Source organism: Platichthys flesus, chromosome 19, assembly GCF_949316205.1.
Source record: "Platichthys flesus chromosome 19, fPlaFle2.1, whole genome shotgun sequence".
NCBI lineage: Eukaryota > Metazoa > Chordata > Actinopteri > Pleuronectiformes > Pleuronectidae > Platichthys > Platichthys flesus.
The window spans coordinates 18,473,634-18,501,106 of record NC_084963.1 but is presented as its reverse complement, the minus strand read 5'-3'; the positions used below and the strand labels follow the sequence as shown (position 1 = coordinate 18,501,106).

The window sequence follows — 27,473 nt, the reverse complement described above, 5'->3', positions numbered from 1 at the left end:
TTAGAAATAATATTTGTATAAAGGTTATTTCTAATCATGACTTCACCATCACTCCCCGGTGATACAGCGATCGACCACAGCCATTATATAAAATAATGGATTCTAACCTGAAACAAATTCACAAGAAGTTGTAGGAAACTGAGATGAGTGTGAGAGAGAGAGAGAGGGAGAAAATAGAATGTGCTGATACTGAAACAGCTCGAGGGGTTGTGTGCATTGGCGTGACGTCAGGGTGCAGCAAGGGGAGAGCTCCGATTATGTAATGATAGATTAATCATCTGGTGGGAAATAATCTGAGATTAGCATCAGGCCACCCGAGGGAGTGAGGGAGGAGGGAGGGACAGTGTGCAGAGAAGGGGGGGTGCGAGTGTGTGTCAGAGAGAAAGCAAGAGGGAGAGCGATCAGAGGCTTTAAACACAATTCTTACACCTTCTACTCCAACAGGTACAGATCTGCAGCAGGTCTAAAAAAAAGTAGGCATTGTTTGTTTCATGTTTTGAACAAAGTTGTTATCTCTTGAAACAGATCTCGTATGATAAACGCTATCAAAAATCTTAGATCCCTCAAAGAAAGGGAATATTATTTGCTAAGAGATAGATGCTGCATATCTCGTCTTCTGCACACAAGTTATAGTCATTTTAAATGATTCATATCGTGTGTGTGTGTATGTTTGTGTGTGTGTGTGTGTGTGTGTGTGTGTGTGCGTGCATATGTGCGTGCGTGCGTGCGTGTGTGTAAGAAATGGACAAGATAGATATCTTGAGAGCAGAAACACACAATCTTGTAAAGTATTGTGAATGTAGTCAGTTATGAATGTGTATATACATGTTATTTGTGAAGACAACATAACAGCTTATTTCTAGATAAGAAGTGATGTCAAGTATCTCTATACAACATCCAACTACAGAGACAAATTTAACGAAGACAGCGAAAGGATAACTGCTTATCCAGTGTTAACAATGAGGCTTCACACTCCCTCGTGCAAGCAAATGCACCACAGCAGACAAACATACAACTTGCATGCAAACATACATTTGTGACAAAGTTCCCTGCGTCGCCTGTGAGGCTGAGGAGGAGAAAGGAGCTGAAAGGGGGTGCACCAATAACGTCAGTGTGGTCTGAGTCACTGCAGCCTGAGGACCGCTTCAGGAGATGAAATAGTTCTGACCTCGTACTTTAATGAGCTTTTCTTTGGCAGAGGGAAATATTTAGGGGGGGTAAATGTCTGCAGTGGAGTGATGCAAAGTGCCAGCTGTGCCAAATGGAGGTGACTGAACGTAGAGAAGAAGTAACACAGCTCTGTCAAACCAGCCAGTTAAAGAGAAGTTACCATCAGGAGGGTTCAACAATAAAACTCACACTTGTTCTCCTTTAACAAAGGGTAAATGGATGTGTAAGGATGTGCCTGTTATCCTTAATAACAACTTGTTTTTATCATATGTATATATAGTAAATCTCCTGTTCTACCACTGGATTTACATCTGGTGACTGTGGAGGACACTGAGGTTAACTGAGATAACTGCCATGCTCATGAAACCATGTATGTGACATGGAGCATTATTTGGCAGGAAGTAGTCATTAGAAGATGCTAACTGTGGCCATGAAGGGACGGACATGGTCAGGATCAATACTCAGATACATTGTGACATTTAAACTTTTGGTATTAAGTCCCAAATTGTGTGAATAAAACCTTCCCCACATCATCACACCACCAGAAGCAGCCTGGACTGTGGTGCAGGACAGTTTGTCTCCATGGATTCATGCTGTGATAATTCTGACGGTACCTTCTCTCACAGTATTGGGCAAAGTTCAGGGAAAGATCCTGGTCTAATGGTTTGATACTGACATTTTTTTTGTTCACGATGACATTTGACCAATTCCATCGTGACATGGTGTACTTCATGTCGAGTTTAAAAAAAGATGTGTTGCTTCTGATTTTGATACTCCTAGTATTCAATTCCATCAAATGCTATTGTGAAGAAATGTAATTTCAAGGAAAAGATGTCACAAAGTCACTGAGATTTGAGTGATGAGTGTATGTATACCTACACTTTTACAGATGGGTGACACATTTATGGAAGAACCAGAATAAATACTGAAGACAAAGAATGAAAAGGCCTCCAATCACAGGGCACATTGGGCCAATGATTGATTGGATGAGTATGAAAATGATGGGAATAATATGCTGTGTCCTCCACAGTCACCAGGTGTCCACCTGAACGTTGCTGTATCCCTTCCAGTAGAGTCCAGACACTCGTGGATTTAATGCCAGCTAGCCTCTTTTTGGGGATTCCCTCAATTATCAGTAACATTAGATAACGTCTAATCATAAAACAACTTAATAAAGTGAAGGCAAAAGACAGAGGTATTAATACATCTTCTAATTAAAACAGGAAATAAAAGTAAAAGGCAGGGAATGGCACCTACATTATGCTCTGGAGTTTAGCCCAAAGATAGTACCTTGAAAATATTAAAGTGAACGCTACAGCACTTAACAAAGTCAAATCATCCCAAACTTCATCTGCCATACACTGAAATATTTATGGAATAATAACAGTGTTTCTTAAGGGGCAAAGGGCTTCCAGAGCCAAGGACATGGAAAGGAAACAGTGCAAATGAAAACGAACGAGGACAGAGGGGAGGCAAGAGAAGCTGCCTTACCTTGACATCAGCCTTCTTGTTCAGGAGACTCTTGGCTGCTGCAGAGAGGCAGAAGGACACACCCTCAGATGGAAGAGTACACATCATACACCTTAAGAAGACCACAGCTCTTAACTTGCATGCATGCAAAACAAATCACTTGCTCATCAAAGCACTGGAAATGTCAAAAATGAACAAGCAGAGCACACAAAGAGGGACTCTGCTTATCTCTCCACATTTCCTCCCCACAACCCTTAAAGAAGATAAAAAAAAATCATCCCTCCCTCTGGATAGAAAAAAAGTCTGTCCTGTAAAAAGACATTAAAACCCCAACGAATAAACACACACATTAAAAAATCTCCATCCAACTGGCATCTCCTAACCCTGATCCATTGGCCAAAAGCATTAGATAAGCAGAGGGCATCAGGCAAGAGGGGGAAAAAAAAGTCTAACTAATTCTCTACATAATCCAAACACACTCACACACAGATGCACGCACAGGCACAGATCGGGGGGGTTCCCACAGTGAAAGCATGAGGGAAGTGGAGTGGAGATTCAGGTATGTGATAATGGGTTTGTTAATCTCAAAGTGTAGGCTGGATTAGTTGGAATCACTACAGAGTTCGTTGACGGGCAGGAACTGTGCACAACCCTCTGGTGTAGCAGCACACGAGGGGGAAACAGAAGCCGTAGAATGTGTGTTTCAATGCTATTCATAATGGTAAAGCCATTAGAAACGGCACCGCAACAAACAGTTCTGCTGATGCTAATCCTTCAAGGCAGTAACACTGACACCCTGAGTGGGTGAGCGAACCCCAGCTTAAAATCCACACTGCACAAATGTCAAATTCTTGCACAAAACACTCAAAAGCATTCCCCTATAGCACATCTTACATCTAAGCTCCTGCGTGCACACAATTTGTCTCTTAATACCCTGCAGGGCAGAGAAGCCCTAACCCATGGAAGTGGGAACAGTAATACTCTCCCCTCCCAGATGAGGGATGAGGCTGCTTACCTTGGCAAACGTTTGAGAAGCATAAGAAGGAAAGGGAGGGGGGAAGATTTAGGAAGAGAGATTAAAACAAGATGAGGGACAGAGGGAGGGTGTGATGGTGTTTCCATTTTAATCATGTCTGCCACGAGTTCAGCGAGAGCAAAGGAAGTACGGTGAAGTTGTTAAGCAAGGAGAGAACAGTGAAGTAAATACAAAGCAGAGATGTAAAAAATACGAGTAACGGCAACAACTGAGAGGAGTCTACCTTGTTCCACGATGCCAGCGGTGGTACTAGCTGCAACACTGATGGCAGCGGGGGCTGTGGTCTGCCGACCAACTGAAACACAACACAATGCAGAAACACATGGTTAGTTAGTGCTGTTTCTAAAAGGATAAGGAAGTATCAATCTTTTTCTGGTTATTTATTTGTCAAAAGAATCAACAAAAAGTTTGAATCTATTGCACCAAACTTGGGGGGGACATGTGACATGGGCCAGGGAATGAGCCGTTACATTTTGGTTTGAATCAACTTGAAGGGGCGGATCAAGTAACTTTTTTCAAATTACTTTTTTATTACTTTTCTTAGCATTTTTTTATCAATTACTCCAAAAATAATGTTTGGATCTTGATGTAAAAAGATCAGACATATCCTCTTTATGGTGTTGAGATCAGTGACATTGTGCAGTTCCAGATAATGATCTAGATCGAGCGAGCTCAACATTGTGGCTCTCTGGCAGAGAGGGCTCTTGACAAACAGAACCTGCTAGTTGGTGTATTTGATAAAAAAAGAGGAAATCCGTTGAAAAATACTGAAATGCAAAACAGCATTTCAGTATTTTAATTTGAACCTATAATAGACAATTCTAACACCACAGCTTTTACAAAGGAACGCAACATATTTTTCAGACAGGCTGAGTTATTTGTGAGGCTGAAAGCTGTTAGTTTGATTTGGTACAAGACTTCCACACACTTCGCCTTTTAATGCAGATACTATGTGAGTGTACGAACTGAAGCATCTGGTTTAAGACACCGCAAGAGAATTTGTCCATCACTCCGATCGAGCTCAGCTCCATTTAAAAACACCTGTACCGTATGAATCTGTGGCACAAAAACCAAGCAAATATCTCAGCTGTGTTTCCTGCTTACTCTAACACTGCCACCCATCAACCTGCTGTGGGTTTATGTGTGTGTGTGCATGTGTGTATGTATGTGTGAAGAGATGGCATAAGACAGATGGGATGTCATTCTGTTCTCCCCTATCCTCTCCCGCTCAGGGCACTGAGATGTTTCCCCTTGACTCTCTCTAGTCTTTTCAACAGGCAGCACTCACCAGAGAAGTTCCTGGAGACGAGCATGGTGGTCAAAATGGCCCCCTGTCAGGGTAAAGCAGAAGACACAGGTAAAAATGGGCCTTGTTTTATCCTCCCACCCAGAAATAAAACAAAATCACTTGATTAAAGTAGAAAACACAGGAGATTCTTCTCAGTTCAGATCAGACGTAAAATATATTTTTCATTTCGGAGCAAAAGAGGTATAAAAAAAACCTCTTAAAAGTACAATAATATGACCAAAAGTGCTATATTTATCTACCAATTTACATGAATGACAGCATAGGAGCTTTTAGGATGTCCCACCTTAACGCTCTGTCAGTCAGTGGTTGTATAGAGTCAGGAACCACAATTTAGACTAAAATTTCATTTACATTTCCATTTAATGATGTATCATTTATTTGTGGATTCACTCATGACTATGTGGTGATGCAACCTGTGAAAGAACAAGATTATAAGCATTTCCTCCTCACTTGTCACAGCATTCATAACTGCTCTCTTTTGCCCCCCCCCCCCCCCCCCCAATTAACATGAGCCGTGTCTGAATTTAAAAAAAGCATTTTTGCAAAATTATATGCTGATGTTATTCGCTCAAAGTATATGTCATCAGAAGAGGCTGTCGACACAGTGTACAGGTAAAAGAATCAACTTCATTTGGAGCCACCGGGTATTTTCACACCTTGAGTTTCCTCCTGGCGTTAAACTTCTTCAGGCACTCCACTGTCTCCTGCCTGTGCATCATGGAGGCCACTGTTGAGCGTTGCTGTGGGGAGACAGAGAGAGAGAGAGAGAGAGAGAGAGAGAGAGAGAGAGAGAAAGAGAAAGACATGCTGAAAATAAAACAGTGGAGGAGCAGCTCTGACAGTAAAAGGCCTATGTGGGCAGGAGCTGTCGCAGAGACTCGTTTCGCTGGAACGTTTTGATTCTGAGGTGACATTTCTGGTAAAAAATAAAAAAACGGAAACAAAACAATGAAATGTTTGATGGCATCCTACACATCAGCATACTCAGCATACTGATGTGTAGGATACTCATTCTGTTTTATAACATGAGATATATATGATACTTTGTATTTATTATTATTAAGTGTGAGTTAGCAATATACTATTCGCTTAAGAAAAATACTGTTCCCTTTATTTCTCAACTCAAGGAGACAGATGTTTTTTCCGTCAGGACACTACTGTGAATCATGTTTATGCGAGTGAATGAGTATTTTGACTAAATTTCCCTTATATCTGTGCAATAAGTGTGTAATATAAACTTCAGAACTTTATTATTATATTGCAGTACAATTACTGATAGATTAATGTAAAACAAACATTTTACAGTAAGGGGGGAAACTACAGTAGGTACTTCCACCGAGGAGCATATGTTTGCACTCCTAACATTTGTTTGTTTTGTTTTGTCTGTAGAATTATGCAAGAACTGCCGAATGGATTTCCATGAAACTTGGTATTTGACCAGGCAAAGAAAGACCCTGATGAAATTGTGTCAAATTTTCATTATTTTCCCAAGGGGAAATGAAAGGATCTTTATGAACAATGTATGTGTTCAACTTTGACTGTATTAAAAGGCACTGTTTGTTCCATGCTGAAATCAGGAAATGATTGTCCTTATCATTATTATTCATTATTTTGTCAAATTTTGTATGTACACCAAACCCTCTCTTGCATCTTAACTGCACATATCAGAGAGTTGTGGGCGTGCCCTTAAGCCACAGAGCCTGATATTTTGTTGATGATGAGCAGATAGAAGTGCTTATCCCTGAGATAGGTTGCTCTTTCGCCCTTGTGTGGAACAAATTATTCAAGATAAGCTGACCCAGTATCAGCAGATATCAGAGATCACATGTTTGGAAACAGATGGTGCTGATATTTTGGCATTTTTGGACAGATGTTCACAAACTTGCTGTCAGGGGATTTACAAATTCTAAATAGTCAAAGCTTCAAGCTGGCTGGATGAAATATAGTGTCCTGTCTTCAGAAACATGGAGCTCGGTGTGTCTATATGGCTTCACAGTAAATACTTACGCAGACCCATGGGTGCTTCAGAGCCTCCTGGGCAGTGATTCGCTTGGCTGGGTTGATAGTCAGCATCTGGTTGATAAGGTTTTTAGCCTCCGGGGTCACCGTGTCCCACTCTGGGGAGGGAAACTAAAGCACATACACACCCATGCATGCCCACATTACAGTGTATCATACAACGTTATGTCTGACTTCTGGAGTGATAAAGGCGACAGAGGCTGGCTCACATCATACGCTCCAGCTTTGATCTGCTGGTAGAGTTTGTGCTGGTCCTCATCCCAGAACGGAGGGTATCCAACCAAGAGGATGTAGAGGATCACACCTGCGCACATGGAAACGCAAACCACCATCTGAGCAACAACAAGGAGAGCGGGCTGGCGAAGTTGAGACAGAGACAGAAATCGACAAAGAGCTCACCACAGGCCCAGATGTCCACAGGTTTGCCATACGCCTCTTTCCTCAGCACCTCTGGGGACAAATAGCCGGGGGTGCCTGCAAAGCCTGCAGACGCAAACACAGAAAACACAAAATCCTGTTACAAGATAAAATGGGTGTTGTGGTTATTACTTTTTCGCCAGATAACAGGTTTGATGAAGATCTGATACCCTGGAGCACTATGAACCGGAGACAGCACATCAACTCACAACATCAGTGTTTGGAAATACGACATAACTACCATTCATTTTGTAATGTTTCCACAAATTACTTTAATTATTGTACAAACACACAGAAAATCTTAAGAAAAAAGTAGTTAGGTAAGATGGTGTGAAGGCCGTGTCCGTGCAACTTCTTCAGGATCTGACTGTGGATATTGGATTGAAAAAAAAACTATGTGCAGCACACTCATTAGATATGTAGGCGGCTTTTGTTCCTACTGATTACAACAAATCTGAAATATAAAAACAATTCAAATGTTTGGTTGCAAGGTGATAATTTTCAATTACAAAAAGAAGGGAGTTTAAGATTGAATTAGCATTACATCATCATCTGCATTCAGGTTGTCCAGGAACTTTGTTGTTTTTGTTGCACTGCAATTGGTGCAATATTTAAGTGCGACTTAACTTATGAGCATTTGGAGAATCATCACTTGAACATCGTGGTCCCCTCTGCTTTTTACAGTGAGTTTCGCTCAGTGTTTATCGGTTTTCTGTTGTGCTTCCCTCTCACCACTGTCACAGAATTGTTTTTAACCACAGCAACAGTAGCAGTTTTCAATGTCAAAAGCTGTAAAAAGCCACGTTCCACTGCCTGCTCAGCAGAAAACAGCAGAGAGACACAGTCAGGGAGCAGCTGGTGAACAAAGTGAAGCTTTTAGCAGCTAAAGAGACAGATATTTCCCTCAGGAAGTGGCGGAAACCAAAAACAGAGATAAAAGAGAGAGAATACGGGAGCTAGTCACTAAAGATTGTGTATTAAAGATGGACGATGTGTCTCTACTTCTCCGAGAGGGTTCATGCTTTGCCATCTTGTGCCAGAGACGTTATCTGGTGCTAGAGCTAAAGTCTTTGCATTGGAGAAAGCAGCCCTGTTGTGAAGGTCCGGCTGATCTAATTGTGATCTAAAAAGTCAATCATGACATGACACCTGCTTTTATAAATTACTCGAGAGAACAAACTTCATCAGGAGAATTGAACAGTAACTGAACAGTTAGTGTGATATAATCAACTTGAAAAGACAGAGAGAAAACACTTTTTGCATCCATGATTTTGTTGGTATCCTGATCCATCTGCTAACATGGCCCTCAATGGGGTTATGGTCTATATTGTAGCTAGCCACCAGGGGGCTAATTTGATGTTTGGGCTGCTTTTGGGAAACAAACCCCACTGTCTCTCCTGCAACAGTTAGATGCGAGAAAAAAAGCAATTATACAAAGTTATACCAACTTACAAGACAATGGTATAAGAGTGCTGTGTTTACAGCTTGTTTCTGCTGCCCCCGTATGGCCATAAATCAGTTATTGCAGGTTTAAGATTATTTTGCTAAGATTTTCGTTTCCAAATTTACGAGTCACCTGGAAACATTAAAAAGTCACAATAAGAAGGTTTCAAAAAGCACTTAGTTCTGAATTAGCAGGCAGTCAACCAGTTTCTATGGTTTATGTTATCGTTATCATTGTAAACTATAATGCGACAGGAGCAGGTTAGCAAACTGTCTCAATAAAACAGATTTCAATCTTAAATGGAATCAATAAACATACCAAACCAAGCCTGCTGGTCTCCTTGAACCTCGATTGCCAGTCCAAAGTCAGCCAGCTTCACTGCTGCGTTCTTACACTTGCTGGCCAGCAGCAGGTTCTCCGGCTGCATGCACAACACAAACATCAAGCACGTCACTTCAAACTCTGCAGTCATGTGACATTTAGAAGTGAATATGTTTCAAAACCAACCAGAATAAGGCAACAAGCTTTTGAGGCTGATTCAATTTAATGGGGTTGGTCCATTTAGGCAAAAGCTGAAAACTGTTGAGTGTGTGGCCAAGCTTGGGCAAAATGGCAAGCACATTTGGAGACTGTAAAAGACACACGTTTTAAGCCGTTCTGCGGATGATTGCAACATGTGACCACTAATGTTGCCGACATCAAAATATCTACCAGCTTCTTTACTTACTTGACTTTAAATTTGACTTTTTACTTTATTGTGTATGCCTCCATGTTTCACACGACAAAATGCTACTTAGCCAAGATAGTGACCATTGAGGGTGAGAAGTACGTTAGTGAATTGAATTTACTTAAGAAAACAAATCTGCTCTTTTTTTCTGAATGAACATGATAGCTCCCAATCATTGTATTTCCCATCTTGCCAGAGCAGAGCCAAAAAACTGATAACAATGCCATTTATAATATAATTAATGAGTAATCATTTCTTCTCAATGTCTCAAACGCAAAATAAAACTGGATCAGACTACACAGGCTATTCGCTTCACCGCCCTCAGATTTGCTAAATTAGGTAAGTGAGCCATTGTCAATTCAAAAAAACAAGAGCTGATTTGTTATCTAATGAAAAACATTTCACATTTAACTCTAAGAGTGGAATGCTTCTCAAGATGTGTTTCATACCCATATTCTTGACTGTTCTGAGTGCATTATGTCGATACAATTACATGTCACCATAGTTGTCATTTATAGTTAGTCATTTCTCTTGTCGTTTTGTGGGTCCTTGTGGCTTTTTGTATCTGTTTCTGTACTTAGCTTCTCTTTGTGTGGATTATTGATCTCTTTTGTTCTGCTTCTCATCTTTCAAATTTTGTACCCCCTATGCTCATTATACAGTTTTCATCTTTCTTTGTGGTCACTTTGCCTCACTTTGTGACTGTTTTGACTCATTGTGTCTTCCGATGGTCATCTTGCAGCTCTTTATTTATCTCTTTCTGGATATTTTGCACTTTGTACATCTCTGTGGCTGTTTTTTGTGTCTGGTCATTTGGTGTATTTTGATGTCCTTTTGCGTCTCTTTGTGGAAGCATGTTTGACTTTCTAACTAAAGAGATGTGAACAGTTCGTTCACACAGAGGCTCTCGTCTCAAGGTCCTGGGCCCTTGCATTTAGGATAAAACATCACTTTCCCTAAATTATAGAAAACTGACAAGAAAGTGTTACAGACCACTGACATGAAACCAATTCCATCCAGATCAGATGATGAAGAAAAGCAACGGCAGCAGCAGCACACAAAAATTAATCGGAACACATTCTGATACAAATAGAGTGAGATGCAGAGACAGACAGATGGGAAAATATAGATCTTTTTTGCCTTTGTTTACTTGAGGGAGACCAAACACAGCTGCTTGGCTTTTTGCTGCCGTCATGTCTTTCCTGCTCAGACGCTGACATAAGGACAATCTGACAAACATTTTTGGACACACACAGGGACAAGAGTGTTGTCTGTAAAGTTAATTCTTCTGGTGATTGATTTTTGCCTGTAGTGATTAATCATTCATCAAAGTCGCACAAAAAAAAAAAGCTGCAGTAGGGTCATCATGTCACCCTCTGCCATCATCCTCAATTAGAGGATATTTGGCTTGTGAACAGGAGTTAGTACATACTTAAAGGGGCCAAATAACAAGGGCAGATACTCTGCACCCCACAGAACCCCCCATAAATCTCCCTATACTTGGATAAAGTGCAATGAACCGTGAAGAGTCAATTGAAATATAACCTAAAACAATTTTGACAAACCACAGAGGGGCACAAGGTCATATGCCACTCGATCCTCCTTTGTTTCATTTCCTAGCAGGGGAGCTCTTGGTTTCAAGGAACAGCTACATTTTGTGAAATACATTAATTTCTCTCCCACATGGAATTGGATGAGGAGAACAGTGGGTATTTACGTAATTTCTGCATTCTTAATATGGAAGTTAGCTAGTTGTAAGTTGGTTGGGTTTAGTTGTTTCTGATATATTTGGTTGTGTTTGGCTGTGTTTGGTTGTGTTTAGTTGTGTTTGATGAGTTTGGTTGTGTTTGGGTGTGTATGATGTATTTGGTTGTATTTAATGTGTTTGGTTGTATTTTGTTGTATTTTAGGTATTTGGTTTTACTTTATGTGTTTGGTTGTGCGTGATGTGTCTGCTGTGTTTGGTTGTATTTGATGTGTTTGGTGGTGTTTGGCTGAGTATGGTGTGTTTGGTAGTATATTATGTCTCTTTTTGTATTTGATGTGGTTGTTTCCTATGTGTTTGGTTGTGTCTGCTGTGTTTGGTTGTGTGTGATGTTTTGGTTGTGTTTGGTTGTATTAGCTGTTTTTGATGTTCAGTTGAGTCTTATATATCTGGTTGAGTTTGGTTGTATTTGATGTTCTGGATGTAATTGGTTGTATTTTAAATATTTGTTTTTTTCATGTGTTTGGTTGTGTCTTGTTTTGTACGATACATTTTGTTGTGTTTCCTCTGTTTTTATGCTGGCCACGATATTTTCCTTATTTGCTCACATTTAATCAATCTTTTACAAACTGCAGGTTGTTGACCTGAAGGCCATCGTAGAAAGATATCAAGTGGGCACATCGATTGAAAAAATATATAATGAGCCTTTATTGCTGTTGTTTCCTTTATGAAACCCATATACTGAGTGAAACTTAGTGAATGTGAGGATGGAATACTCTGCAGGACATAAACATTGATCAGATATTCTCCACCATGCAGTTCGGGCAGCAGAGTCTGACCTTTATTATTAAATCTCTTTCAGGGGAAAAAGTATGCAGGCAACCTTAAAAATACATTTCTCATAAGTTCCCCGAAGTGTCTCAATGCAATAAAATCAGATGGACTGGGGGCAGAATGAGGAAGGGACATGTTTCATCAAAACATGGAATGGTTCACAAATAGATTTTCCAGAGTTTAATCTCCTGGTTAGCATTTATATGTATTTTATATGTCATTATTAATTATTGGTTATTTTATACATATGTTTAACACAAGCTGAAAACTATATCAGCAAATTATAAACATATCTAAATTATAATGTTGTACTTTTTGCCGGAGTATCTTCTTACAATATTATTATGATGTTTTATACATTGCTTATTTATTGGTTGTTTACTAAAGGTTATAACAAAGTGTTATTTCTTTTTTTAGCACTTAAGTAAAACCCCACTGATACTGAATCACTTGCAGTTCCAGAGTAATTTATTAGAATTTAATCATTATTTTTTCTACTCGAAATAATTACTATACGCTTACCATACAAGTGTCACTTCTAAATCGTTAAAAAAACAAAAAGATATTCAAGCTACGTACTTTCATCTGTAAGGCGCAACACACTTCTATGAATTTTAGTGAGTTTATAAAGGTTTATATTTAATTTATTATTTGTTGCAATTACAAATATGCCTAATTTGGAACAATTCAATAAGTAACTTTATATCCTTTCTGGCAGGAGATTTCCAGTCTGCTGCGCTTGGCACCACATGCAACAGTGATGTCATGGTGCACACCAGAGTACACTTCTACTGCAGCACAGTGAGAATTTCAACTGAAAACAGGGTTATCAGCTGATGTCAAGTTGCTCATTCAATTAAAACTTCTTGGAAAAAAACACAATAATAAAATAGTTATAATCAAATGCATATTTAAACATGAAGGCACACATATCTCATACAAAAACATGCATGTAATGATACATCAGGCTCACACGCCATGCACTGACATGCTGGGTTTATTTCGCTGCACTTACCAGCTGTCAGAATCTAGTGAAAAAGTCAAACGCAGACAAATACAACAATAACTCCCTTCCAACAAACACAGACACAAACCCACACAGACACACCCACAGACAAACACAGACGCACACACAGACGCCTGCATTTGACTCACCTTGAGGTCTCTATGTACCACCCCCATCTGATGACAGTGGAGCACGGCCTCCAGGATCTGCTGGATGCAATGACTGCATGCAAACAGCAGGGGGAGCAAGTTAGTCTGAACACATTCAACCCCCAGCAGCATCCATGCAGAGGCAGCCACCTCTCAAAAGAGGCCACACACGCGCACACACGGACACAACCATGTGAAGAGGGAACCTGCCTGTGTGCTATAAAGGGAGAAGATATTTTTTCTCTTTTCAAGACAGGGCCAAACAATACAGGCAGTGTAGGAGTGTGCTGCAGTTCCATGTGGGAGACTCTGTGTCTAACCTGCACATTTCCCTGAGTAATTTATTCAGGAACAGCAGTAACGCCGCCTTCGACATAGAGATTTAGCAGGTTTCCAAGCATCTGAGGTAGGATGCTGCTCTGCTTTTACTCCATTGAACTCTCCTCTGTTCCACTCGCTCACACACTCGCTCCCTCGCTCGCTCTTGCCTGCTGAGGACCCACAGGAAATCACTCTTCTAGTACAGACCATCTAAAATAGTGCAACATGAGTCCCAGAAGCAAAACCTGAAGACAGGCAGACGCACAAAGAGAGACGGACAGACGGACAGACGGACAGACAGACAGCAGGCACAGGCACATTGGTTTTAACTTACAAGCAATTAAACACAAGCATGTAGAAAAAAAACAACCCTTGTGCAGAGGGTGCAGGGCAATGCAACACTATGAGGCACACACACACCTTGAGGTCCCTATGCACTATTTCATGTTGGTGGGTGTAAGACACACAGTCTAGAATCTGATGTATACAGTGACTGTGGAGACAAAACAACAACGTGAGGAGCAGAGAAGGAACACGAGAAGGTAAGGAAGCATAAAGACAGTCAGACAGAAAAGTCGACGAGGAGGAGGATGTTTTTAGGAACATGTCAGAGGAGAAGAACAAAGTGTAAGTTCACCCCAAAAAAAACACATCTCCTGACTTATTTTGAATTTACCACATAAACAGGTTGGGTTTTATTTCCCAGGTTTTGCTGCACCTCAGAATTATAATGGAAGGGAATGAAATTACATTTGTGGGCCTCACAGCTTATTAGTTATGAATGGCAGAACAACGTGGCTGGAAAGCAATAGTTCGGCTGCAAGGGTTTCATAATTACAACATCCACTGGTTGCTCAGAGATCTAGGCATCCACAGTAAAAGCTCTGCACCAGACCATAAAAGAAACATCATCGACTGCAGAATGCTGCAGCCAGTGGCTCTGGATCAGGAGGAAAGACCCCAAATGGGTCCCAAGATGTTAGAGAGATACACCCAGGCCTGATCAGCCTACGGTGGGTCTGCCTTAGAAGAGGGTGTCATGGGATTAAAACAGAACTGAATATATGTCCCTTTCATGTACTGACGGTTGGAAACTTAAGTGGTGAGGATGACCTTCAAGCGTCCAAGACATATTCTCCATCTTGTCCTACGTTCTAAAATGGCATCGAACAAACGTTTTAGGCACTAACAGTAAGGTGCTTTTCATAGTAACAGATTAACATCATACAAAAGGCAGTTAGATAAATAAAATCAATATTTGCTGTGACCTCCGCACAAGTTTTTTCCAGTTCACCTGCACACAGTTTTTAAGATTCTTGGCAGGTTGGTTGTTCAGAGCATCGTGGAGTTTCCAGTTTGTGTCTCTTGTCCCTTCATGTGAGCAGACTGACTCTGTGATGTTGACATCGTGTTCTTCTTGTCTCTGAAGATGGTTCTCCATCTACATTTAGTCATCTGTAACATTCAGTCATCTGTAACTATAAGCTGCAGTATAGGAGAGGAGGTTGAATTTATTCCATAGTAGGGCCGGGCGATAAAACGATAAAGATTATTGACGCAAAATGACATTTCCTCGATAGAAATATAAGACATTGTTGACAAATCCCAACGTACACAGGCCAAGGCTCAGTAGACGAGGACATTGTTGAAAAGAAGGGTCAGAGGAATCCGGTAGGGTGGTGATATTTTGGCTATTTAATGTCCGATAAGAAGCAGGGTAGCGTGCACTGCAAATTGCCGAAAGCTTGTACCGACAAAGAGAGGTAATACCATAACACTTATCTCATCTGAAGCGTAAAAGTGATTTGATTTACATCATGATATATATCGATATCGACTGATTTGAAAAGAATGATCGTGATAATACTTTTTTCCACATCGCCCAGCCCTAGTACAAAGTATCAAATCTGTTCAGTAGGACTCTGGCTTCATTTCTCCCACTGCAGAACAAATCTGGGACCAATCAGATGCCTCCCTGATGGGATTGCTTAACAGTGGAGGTGCTGTAATCTTTTAGCACAGCAAAAATATATAAACAAGGTTGAAGAGCAACACACCAGTAGCATCTTGGTGAGCAGATTCATAATTCACAGTCCTGGCATGTCAGATCTCAGAAAGGACAATTTCATTAGAGTTGCCTCCTGGGTCATCACATCCTTATCAGTGCTCCTGTCTGCATGGTATGTAGCAGTGTGTGTAGTCAAATAACGCAAACGCTGGATGCCACCCCTGTCAGTTGCACTCTACAGACATGCTAGTGGCTCTGTGCACACAATAAATACAGACATCAGCATGCTACAATGCTCTCAATGCTTCAGCTCGGGATCAGGCTTTCAAAGAAATGCTTGCAGGCTTGATGGATAGCTTCCCTGTGAACCTTTCTCATGTCTGATTCTGGGTGACCTTGTCTGATCACCTCTCTAACTCTCTGAAAGTGATAATCCGACATTCACACCTCTTCAGAGTCTGCTCAGTCGTATGGGGCTGAGAAGGATTCAGGACTTGAATGTTCTAGATTTTGAGAACATTTTTAAGGCCGTGAGTCCCATAAACAAAATTCCATTCACTTCCATTGTGTCGGGGGGAGGCAGGATATCTGAGAAGCAGATATCTACAGACCTGAAGATGCATTAAACCAAAGCTGTACACGGATTGGCTGAACACCATCACAGACAAGTGAGAAAATATGTTTGGGTGAACCATTGGTTAAACAGGGGGGAGAGAGAAGGGAGGGGTCGAGCAATTTCATGTGTGCAGATGGACAACTGTCAGCGAGATACTGTTGGACAGTAATCAAGCCATGCTAGTCACACACCCACACACAAACACATAGAGTGACACACACACACACACACACAGATCCACACATAATTTATGTAAAGAGAACAGGATAGCAGATAAGAGGGGATGAAAGACAATATTTGGGAAAGTAAAACTGAAAAATACAGAAGAAAATACAGAAATCCCCAGTACACTGACCGAGATGATCAAAAGGGCTCCTATAATTCTGGTTGCCCAACATTTGACAGGAAATTCAGTATGAAACCACAGGTGTGAGCACAAAAACCTTCTCGGTAGAACTTGCCAGGGCCAGAGTAACAAATCCTGCCTCATTTAAATTCATGGAGCACGATTTATCCCCATTTTAAACCTGTTTCCAGGTACCAAAGGTTAGTCATAATAATCCTGGTCTCCTGGAGGAAAAGCCTTTTACATACCAACCAAGAAGTCATAACCAGCGTTACAGTGGAATCAGGAGAACGAAGATCTGAATGTAGACTTTGCCAAGGTTGTGTGAGGAGGACTGAGTCAAGTACAGAGCGCAACCAAAGGCCATTTTAAAAGATAATCCGCATTTATTCCCCCTAAATAATACTCAATTTAAAACCTTGATCACAATTCTGAAAAGCATCAATATTAAGTGATACCTGTGGTCCATTGTGGTCACACCAGTAAATGTATTTTCATCATACATTATCAAAATAAAACATTTGCTGCCACTCTGTCCCAAATGAAATACTGAGTAACAATTCTCAGCAGTTTAGAACACTAGTGCTAAAAAGATAAGATGGCTGAGTGCAAACTAATAGCCATGGAATACTCTTCAGTGACCTTGAAAACGGCTGATATTTGTATACGTTGTAAGATTTGCAACGACAACATTAAGAGCTATGGTATATAAATCATCTGCATGAAAATTTACGTTACCATCATGGAGAAATCATGAGCATATTACGTAAAGATATAAGAAAAAAGGAAGATGTGGAAGATGTCTTTGTAACCAGTAGAAACTTTTACTTCTACCAAATACAATGGATGATCGTGTCACATAATATCAGCTTCTGTAAGCTTTATTAGTTATAAATGTTGACAATTCTAAATGTAGTGCATGTTATCTGCTTGAAGACCCTGCACAAACCCTTTATTGCAGTTTGACTGACATCTCTTGGTCCACTTCATTAATGCTAACGGAGTGGACCAAGAGAGTTTATAGTGTATACAGTCTACTACTTGTGGCATTAAGATGTGATAGGCAGATATCGCTGTATATTCTTCAGAGAATAAAAAAAAACACTTCTACAACCCCACAAAAAAGGTACAGTGACCTGCTAGCAAAAAGCAAACAAATCCTGCTTTACCCCATCTGCATCTGTAATCTCATGAATCTTTGTATTTGCATATATTAGCATATTTTTCATTAAGGTTGAACCTACTGAGACAAACAGAATAGAGACTTGCGGATGCATGCACTAAATTGATAATGCTACACAAGCAAGCATTTTTTTCAAATACAGTAACCTCAAGGAAGACACTTCCCTAATAAAACCGCTTCACCAACATTTTAAAAATATTATACTTACACCTGAAATACATTTAGTTTTAAAGTAAAGAAAAATGACTTTTTATTATATTTTTCATTCATTAATAAGTGTGTGCAGACTCACTGATTCCTGACTGATTCATCATTTGCTTGATGATTGGTTAACAACACACAATATAGGTTATTTTATGTTCAAAGGCCATAGTGTTTTAAAGGTATTTTATAGCCCTAGATACGATGTGGGGTGATAAAAAAAAAGCAAAGATGTGACCAGGATTCAGAGATAAATTAATTTAAAACCAGCTGGAGACAAAAATGTTTCTCCTCATTTTACTGCAGCTCTCATCCTTCCTCCTTTTAGTGTTCCTGTCCCCTTCTTTTCTTCTCTTTCTCGCCCCCACAAACCGCCTCCACAGTCAAATTGATTTAAGTCTACCTCCTGGGGGGGCTACCATGTGGGCGTGTGTGCATTTCATGCATGTGTATGTTTCCATCTGTCTGTAAAATTCTGACTCTATAGGGAAAGCTACTCGACCTCAATTTGCAATTCAGTTCACAGAAAAAAAAACTGGGTAAAGCAACAATCCATCAGAACTGGAGCTTGCAACGACAAACACAAAGTGTCAAATTGTGTCTGTGCACTAATGAGAGGAGTCCAGCTCAGAGCTGCTGGAGGACTGCAGAGGCTGGAGGGCTGACACACGGAGGGGATAAAGAAAACGGTAGAGATGAGATTCACAGGTGTTTACCTGGCATCTGCTTCACTGTAGTATTCTCTGGCCACAATGTCCTCAAACAGCTCCCCTCCTGTCACCCTGAGAAATGTAAAGATGGAGGTTAAAATGTAGAATTGAAGGAAAAAAATTACTCTGGCAGCACACAAACACATATACACTTGTACACACTCACACACACACACACACAGAGACAGGAGGGGGATGTCCTCATTAGGGGGAAACCCCGGCTGCAGGATTCACTCCAAGTGGGTTGCCATGGAGACTGGCTCCAGTACGGGAGAGTGTGGATGTTTCTCTCCATACGTGTGCCTGTGTGTGATTGTGTGTGTGTTGTGTGTGTGTGTGTGTGTGTGTGTGTGTGTGTGTGTGTGTGTGTGTGTGTGTGTGTTTGTATGTGTGTATGCGTTTAAGTAGGAGCTGCAAGGGGGGAAGGAGGGAGGGAGGAGGTGAGGCGGGGTTGGGCTCTTATGTAATGGGGGAACTGCCCTGGAAGTGAGGAGGGGGTGAAGACGAAGAGAAGAAATGAAAGGAATGCGGATATTGGGGGGAGAAAGTGAGGCAGCGTAGAGAAGACAGGTTGAAGGAAGGGAGTGGAAAATGAAGCACTAGGGGAGTGGGAGGAGGATGAAGGATGAGGGATAAAGGAGGATGAGGAGGAGGGAGAGCAGCACCGCACAGCAAAGGAAAGAAAGAGAGCTAAAGAGGAGGAAGGAAGGAAGGAAGGAAGGAAGGAAGGAAGGAGGAGGAAACAAAGCTCAAACTCACAGGTCAAAGAGTAAATAGTGGAAGCCTTCCTCTGAGATACTGTCATGGAGACGAACTGGAGGGAGGGGAAGAGAGAGAAGGAAGAAGAGAAACAGATAGAGAAACAAGCTTCAAAATAATATCGTTTTTTTGGGGGGGAAGATATTTGTTTTTACCTTTAAAAGAACATATCATATTGTTTCTGTTTTAAAGGAAAATGGTGGTGATACTGTATAATACTGTTTCAACAATGAATCTCTGTCAGGGTCATATAACAGCATTTGAAAATGGTGCAATCACACAGCACAGTGATTGACTTGTAGCTACACACAGATTTCCTACTGACTTAAGTGAAACTTGACAGAAACCGTGCCTTGAAAAGACAGCATTGACCTTCACTTTTGAACTCAACGGCGTGTTCCTTCATCGTCATCTACACACACACACACACACTGTAGTTTATCCCTCACAAACGCAATACAATTTTTTGCACTTTCTTTGATAACTCAACGTTCAATGTGAGTCTGTTTTAGGAAATAAAATAAAAAAGAATAGTGATTTTTATCTTACAACATAAATCAAACATTGTTGAGAAAGATTGCTCCAACATGGTTGCTTAAGTTCCCACAAATGTGTCGGATGTTTGGCTGCAGAGCCTGTACTTGCAATATTATGAACAGTAAAAGATCATGATGTATTATTGATGAGGGCCTGCTTTTAGTTTTTTCTAAGACGAAAGAAAGATAGTGATTCTCTGATCGAGGCAACACTCACCGATGTTGGAGTGCTTGAGCAATCTGCAGATGCGGGCTTCTCTCTCCAGCTTCTGATGGTCTACAAGATAGTCACACAAGGATCTTACAACCATGTCTCAGATTTGGAGAAACACATGAAGAGGCAGCTTGGTGCTGGTTTGAAAGTGACAATTCAGTGAAATCAAAATGTATCATGACGAAAACCCATTTAAGTATGTATAGATCAGGAGTGGGGAACAGATGAGACAGGGCAATTTATGAAAAAGGTCGACTAACATGTCGAACACAGTCAGGGTGAACAAAACATTTATGTTACTGTTACAAATCCTTTCTGAAAGGCATGGTGACGGCCAAGAGAAGAAAAGCCGAATGTCGCAATTTCCACGAAAAAGAGACAAATTATCTTTCTATTTTGAATTGAGCAAAAACAAGCCATTGTGTCTTATTTACATGGACCCAGTAGTAGAGATGAAAAATGCCAACCTCAGCATAATTATAGAAGAAATTGTGTTAAAGTGATGAGTAACAATGCTATTCTGCGGAGATTGGTGTCCAACAAGAAACATTCTGACAGAGAAGATGTTGCAGTCAGGTTTGGTGGGTGAGTACAACGCTTCACCTAGTTCAGTAGGCGTGTGAAGGAGCCTTGACGCTGCAGTAAAGCTGCTGGAATCAGACAAAGTCAAATTGTTCCATAGCGTCAGTTTGTCACGAAGAACTGTTTCTAACAAAGATCCGGATTAGTTTAGACTAATATCTGCCCCCGTCTGTGTTGTCATCAACATCTGACATCAGATTCATCACAGAAGAGAAGTAGTTCCAGCCTTCATTAGAGAGATCAGTCTGAAATATGTGTTCAATTAAGGTCCTTGGTCTTATAAGAATTGAAATGGCCCTTAATAAGAGGTTCCCGCACCTGGACTAGATTAAAGTTATAACTGTTCTCAAGGTTATGAGACACACACAAACACACACACAACTTATGTACATATTTTGCACATAAACAGCCAACGGCCAGAGGGCTTTTGTCGTCCCAGATGCCAATTTAACTAAATCCGGAGATGAGCGGAGAGGAGAGGAGAGGAGAGGAGAGGAGAGGAGAGGAGAGGAGAGGAGAGGAGAGGAGAGGAGAGGAGAGGAGAGGAAACCAGAATGAGGAAAGGGAAACAAGCTGGGAAGAGATCCAGTTGAGCTGAGGGTTTATCCAGATGAGAAGAGTTTTGGAAGACATCATTCCTCTGTCTGCTTTTCATCTGATCGACAGTATCACAGTTATTCTTAACCTGACATCTGTATACATCGTGTCAAACCACAAACAGCTGAATGATTTTCCTCAAAGGTCAAATGCACCGGAGGAAGGGAAAAGAGACTGGTACTGTGAGATCCAGGCTGGCCACACCAATGATCCCATTCCTCAAGAGTAATACATTGTAGCTGATCTTAAATGATTTCTAAAGCGTTTTTAATGTTTTGATAATTGAGAGAAAACGATGGACTATCAAAAACACGATGCTGTGATTGGTAATAACATTATGTCAAAAAGCAAGATGCAATGTCAGGGATCATTTTTTATTACCAACTGCTGTGTGGTAGAGTGTGAAAACTGACGGCACACTTTTGACGTCTACTAGTTATAATATGTTGAGGAAAATGTAGATTTTACTAAACATCCTTTTTGATGCTTGGATCCTTTCTCTCGCCGAGGATTCGACGAAGCATCTGACTGAAACCATCATCTGCCTCTCTCCGAGGAACAGACGAGAAGGCTTCACACGCTGGAATCAAACAAGCGCTAAAATATGCTAATGTGAGCCTTCAGATCTGGGACATACACACTACACACATAATGAGGAAAACTTGCAGGATGTCTCTGCTTCTGCCTGTGACTGAGAAAACACACGTACAACCATTGAACAGGGAGAAACATCTGTGTTGCACTTGTGACTCTCTTCCCCTTACCTCTGGCCGAGAGTTTTTTGGTGTTGATGATTTTGGCGGCGAACTCTAAGCCTGAGCAGAGTTTGACACAGCGGCGCACCACTGAAAAGGCCCCCCTGGGAAACAAAGGCAGGAGACAGGAGGAGAAGACGGGTCAGCTGTCATATAAGCTTTGTCAGCATCAAAAGGCACATCTCAGCTTTCAGACTGACGTCGTTGTTGTCCTCTCTGGCTTTAAACCAACCTCATCTGCATGCTGATAGACATGTGTCTGTCAGCATGCAGATGTGCCTGATAATCATCAATATGCCTGATAATCATCAATGTGCCTGATAAACGTCAGTCTGGTGTCAAAGTCTGTTTCCCTGATAATGCGTTTTCCAATGCAAGGCTTGATCACCAACCAACTTACTGATTTCATTGATTTTGGACCACAGAAAAGGAGCATCAACAGTATCAGGTACGTCATTCTCCGTCTTGGGGGCATTTCTTGAAGATGGACTCTGTATTTTTGTTGTTGCAAATTTGCATTGTCAAGTAATTAACCCACAGAAAACTGGTCCAAGGTTGTATTTCTCCATCACAGAACCATACAGCTGTCACCATTCACCAGGGATTATTTGTATCATCAATACATCTGACAGTTATTTTCTTAAATAATCAATTGATTGTTCAGTATATGATATAACAGAATCAAGTGAAAACGGATTAATCCCTGAGCTGAACATATTTCTGTTTTCGCTTTGTCTTAGCAACAGTTGAAAAACCCAAAGATGTTGAATTTAATAACAAAGAAAAACTATAAACAAAGTCATCATATTTAGACAGGCTGGTAATAGTTACTATTATTAAGATAGTCAGTTAACTATTTTTATTTAAAGAGTTGAATGATTACTTATTTATCTAATCATATCAAAACAACTGATCCAATTAATCAGCAAATCACTTCAGCTTTAGAATGGTTGGTCTCTGAAACTCTTTCAGCTGAATTTGTGACACTCCCAAGTATTAAAGGGTCACTTTGTCCCGGGGGTCCACCAAGGTTTCCCCCTTACCTTAACATGGCTAAACCAAACTTTATCCCGAACCATTCATTTTTTCAGATGTTTAACCTGACCCCTGACTGAACATGAACCTAACCAGTTGTCTAAATGTACATGTTCATAACTTAACCTTAGAGCTAAGCCCACCTGCAGAGTGGGGCAGCGAGGAGAGGGAGGAAAACCCGATATAAAGAGGGAAAAGACAGAAACAAACAAACCATCATGACATTACAATCCAGAATATTACTGTGAAGGAAAATTTGAAAATCCTTCCACATTACATCTGCACAACTCCATTAGGAGAATAGAGCCTGCCTCATTCAACAGATACTCCCCTCTCTCTTTGCAGTGCCAACTTCAGGCTATAGACAAAGGGCCAACCAACAGTACATTGTAGTTTCTACGTTGAGGGACTTTCATATCTTATTCATATGCCCCAGACAGAGAGGCACCAACTTGATCTCTTTGTGTATTTTACCAGTGGCAAGACTTAAGTACACAATGTGGTTTAGTTATGCATACTTTAGGCTTTATTATACAATAGGATGTGAACACCTACATGTAACACAGAGAGTGACAGCAGCGGTTCATAGATGTGCAGTTAGAAGTAGAGGTGACGCAAGTAGAGGAAGATATACTGGGATGCTGTGGGAGACATCTTCAGATTTGGGGCTGACAATTGCTCATGTTACTCTGTTAGCGTTTCTATATTGTTTCACCTTCAGGTCTCCTTGATGCATCAAGTCGACATTAAAATCTTCTCAGTAGAAATCAGCTGCTGCCTGAGTTCTCCTTAACTATTCAGGCCTATTTGCTCAGAAATCTGCCCAGCATCTACGTTAGGAAAGCAAATAAGAAAATAAATCAACAAAAACATAGGAGTTTTTGATAAAATGTCAAATTTTGACAATCAGCTACTCTTTTTCTGCAGGCTATATGCAGATTGTAAGAATACCTTAGAAGGTAATCAAATGTCTTACTCTTAATTCACAAAGATCTTAACTTCCTCTCTTGATTTCCATACACTAATATTTATTAGGGCTACTGGGGATGTTTTACAAGGGAGAATGCAGCAGGAGAGCAATACATGGAGCACTGCTGCCACTGCTAAGTGGAGTATCTTGGATCCATACTGTGTCGATCTTAGCAAGAACTTATGTCAAGGTTTCTGCAGGGATCACCAAGCTTAATTCAAGACTTTGAAAGGCGTTTGTAGTACAACATGACTGACTGTTTCACACTCACAATGCCCAAATTATGAAAGGGCCTGAATTAATTCACCAAGTACATGTGGAATAAATCTTATTTACATTTATACCACATTGTGTCATCATTTCCTGGCATATTCCAGATAATATAATTAATAAATTACACAACTTGGATATGCAGCAGAATACAGCAGATGGATGGACTGATGGACTTATTTAACAATAGCTACTTCATTTATCATCAGATGTCTGGAATGATAGGCCTGGGGATTTTCCAGCCATCTTCTTACATCAACAACAAAAACACTTGGCTAGAAAATGTATGAGTTTGAAAACTTCTTATTCCAGTGGCGGATTCTGAATCGTGTGGGCTGATAGTGGTGGTGGTGGCGGACCCTGTGTCGCGTTGGCATACGGGCGGTGGACCAAGACCGCGGCGGTGGCTCGTGGTAGGCCCTGGTGGGCGGCGGTGGACTGTGACTGAGGACTGGAGTGGCGTCTGGTCTGGATGGTGGATGGTGGTCCTGCTGGTTGCTGACCATGGACATTGATTGCAGCGGGACCGCTTGGCATGTCATGTTGGGGTTGTCCTTCGGGATGTTTACCCTCATCAATCCTGTTAAAAACTTTAATCTTGATGATGTTTTCCTACACATGGCATCTATTGCACTTCTGTCCGTCCTGGGAGAGGGATCCCTCACATGTGGCTCTCTCTGAGGTTTCTATGTATTTTTACCCTGTTAAATGGGTTTTTAGTAGTTTTACCTTATACTCTTGCTGAGGGTTAAGGATTGAGGATGTCCCACCATGTTAAAGCCCTATGAGACGAATTGTAATTTGTGAATATGGGCTATACAAATAAAATTTGATTGATTGAATGATTATTAACTACTCTCAATGCTTTTTTAAAGGAGACATATTATATCATGTATGTTTTTATTTGGCACCACACCAACAACACTGAATTTAACAGATTTAGGCTGATATAAACCTGCATCAACTGGAGGATCAGTTAATGGAGTAAATTCCGATTGTATCCATTCCCTACAGACGAAAGTCAGAGGTTAGGAATTATTGATATGTACAAAAATGCCTCAAATAGAAACAGATACAATGAGATGTGAACAAACTGTCGCAGATGCACAACCTCTGGAAATGAAATCAAATTAAAATCCAGTATTAAAACAGATACACATTGATACATTAATTCAAATTTTGTTACACGCTGTATGTCTGTACCGGTCGGCAGCTGCAAATAAACAGCTATAAATAAGAGAAAAGCTCACTTAGCTGTATGTGTGACTAAAACGTTTGTATGGGTGGGAAATTGATAAAGCTTTTAAAAACTCCCAAGTCAGAAAAACAAGTGTTTTCCCGTCTCTGTACATACATAACATCCATGAAACAGAGTCTGAGGTTCTACACACTTCTCATCTCAGTGACATGAATAATGTCTGAAAAGCAGGTGTGATCGAATGGTAGGAATTAGAGGAAGGAGAGCAATTTCAAGAATAAGTATTATAAGTAACCTCAGTATTGTTACGCAATGAAACACTCAAACGCCCCCACAGAGCCCCTGCCTCTCACAAGCTCTCCAGCATGCATACATTATGAGGGGACGTGGGGGGGTAAGCATGACACTCGCTGACACACCCGCCGTGTGGTAGAGAAGGCAGCAGAGCGTCGACATGACAGGTTATCTGCAGGGCAGGTGGGAGTTAGGAGGGGGGCTGGATCTGGATCCAGAACCTGCTAATTAGCTGAGTGTAACAAATGCCCCATCATATCTTCTATATTCGCCATCGGGTCTTATCAGCCCTTTGAGCCAATGTGTAATCTACATTAAAAAAGGTTCGGTATTAGAAATAAGAATGAAAAGTATATTTGATCTTTGGTGTGTTCCACTGACCCTGAGGCCATAGGATGGGAAACACACACTAGTACTTGATGATTACACCAATTGCAGTGTATTCTTCTCCCAAAACGGCCACAAGGGGCAACGATGACACTGATTCAAAGTTTGTCAGGGGCTAGTGGAGACCTAGCCTGACGTTGTCAGACTCACAATTCTAGTCAGAACTGCCCAACCAAAAATGTTGTGGGCAGGGCTAAGTTTGTCTGGCATCCAGGCTAGTGGAGACCCCAAAACAGAGGTAAAAGGGAGTGAATATTGGACACAGACAAAATGGAACTCCACACTGTGCTCTTATACTGGTAAATATGGATAAGAGCAGCTTTTCCTTCCAATTTTTATTTTATGTGGGCATAAGGATAGATGACATTACACCTCCTCAAAAAAGAAGCCAAAACTTGCTAGCTGCAATATAGGTTATAATCCCCACCTCCTCCATGTTAGAGTTTGGGACATGGATCAAAGTACACATCATTTTAGATCGTTCCTATCACTCATGTATGCTCAGGTGTGTCATGTTTCTGATAAATTGGGGGGAGAGACGTCATGTCTGAGAGCATTTGGTCAGGAAGATGTGTGGGTGGGACCACGATACTGTGGCTCCACTCCGTGTTCACAATATTACAGACTTCAAATGACATCACCAGCGCAAGATGGCAGCACTTGTTTCTGGGATGTTTAAGCCTCATGTTGAACAGTGAGAGCGTGAAGTGACGATGTCATCCATCTTTAAATATTGTTCATAGCTTGTGTCCACTGCCCTCCACTGGCCAAAAATAAAGTGTTGTACATTAAACTGTCTATCTTGAGTCCAACAATGTAGTAGAGGTGCAACACTACGTCAGTGAAGTTACTCTTTTGTTTCAACAAAGAGGCACGTTTTTACAGTTGGGAAACTGAAAGTAGGGAATCTTTGGCCTTTCTGATTGATAAATGACTTCTATGCAGAGGTTGAAGAAGCTCTCAGGCACTGCTGGCACAGCTGTCAGGGGGGGACGGTGATCAAACTGCCGGTCTTCTGGTTGGTGAGTGACCCACTTAATCCCTGACCCACAGCCGGCCCAAATATTCTTGGCTATTGACTATAAAAAAACTTCTGATTATTTTTCTGTTAATGTTAATTGGGGCCCACTCCCAAAAGACCTCTGACTCTTAATACTTGCTCAGAATGATATGCTCCAGTCTTTCCTGCACCATACACACAAACA

The 27,473-nt window shown here is 40.9% G+C and overlaps 1 protein-coding gene and 1 long non-coding RNA gene across 7 annotated transcripts in view; one reads left to right on the top strand and one right to left on the bottom strand.

The window, feature by feature from the left end:
* The window catches only part of LOC133975222 (calcium/calmodulin-dependent protein kinase type II subunit beta), a 42,318-nt gene that overhangs the window by 13,564 nt on the left and 1,281 nt on the right, over positions 1-27,473 (bottom strand). For 4 of the 6 annotated variants that reach the window (XM_062413124.1, XM_062413126.1, XM_062413127.1 and 1 more), the window contains exons 2-14: positions 22,124-22,218; positions 20,184-20,243; positions 19,431-19,485; positions 18,678-18,743; positions 13,287-13,359; positions 9,184-9,286; positions 7,404-7,487; positions 7,214-7,308; positions 6,993-7,115; positions 5,642-5,725; positions 4,965-5,007; positions 3,900-3,971; positions 2,662-2,696 (exon numbers count right to left, since the gene is read on the bottom strand). In XM_062413124.1, coding sequence (XP_062269108.1) covers positions 2,662-2,696; positions 3,900-3,971; positions 4,965-5,007; positions 5,642-5,725; positions 6,993-7,115; positions 7,214-7,308; positions 7,404-7,487; positions 9,184-9,286; positions 13,287-13,359; positions 18,678-18,743; positions 19,431-19,485; positions 20,184-20,243; positions 22,124-22,218 — 988 coding nt within the window. Of the gene's footprint in view, positions 1-2,661; positions 2,697-3,899; positions 3,972-4,964; positions 5,008-5,641; positions 5,726-6,992; positions 7,116-7,213; positions 7,309-7,403; positions 7,488-9,183; positions 9,287-13,286; positions 13,360-14,027; positions 14,101-18,677; positions 18,744-19,430; positions 19,486-20,183; positions 20,244-22,123; positions 22,219-27,473 lie in introns of all 6 variants that reach the window. The other 2 variants (XM_062413125.1, XM_062413129.1) reach the window with 1 other exon arrangement.
* Positions 3,884-6,435, top strand: LOC133975224 (uncharacterized). Its single transcript, XR_009924743.1, has 3 exons — positions 3,884-4,001; positions 4,954-5,033; positions 6,375-6,435. It is a non-coding gene; the product is annotated as an uncharacterized LOC133975224 (long non-coding RNA).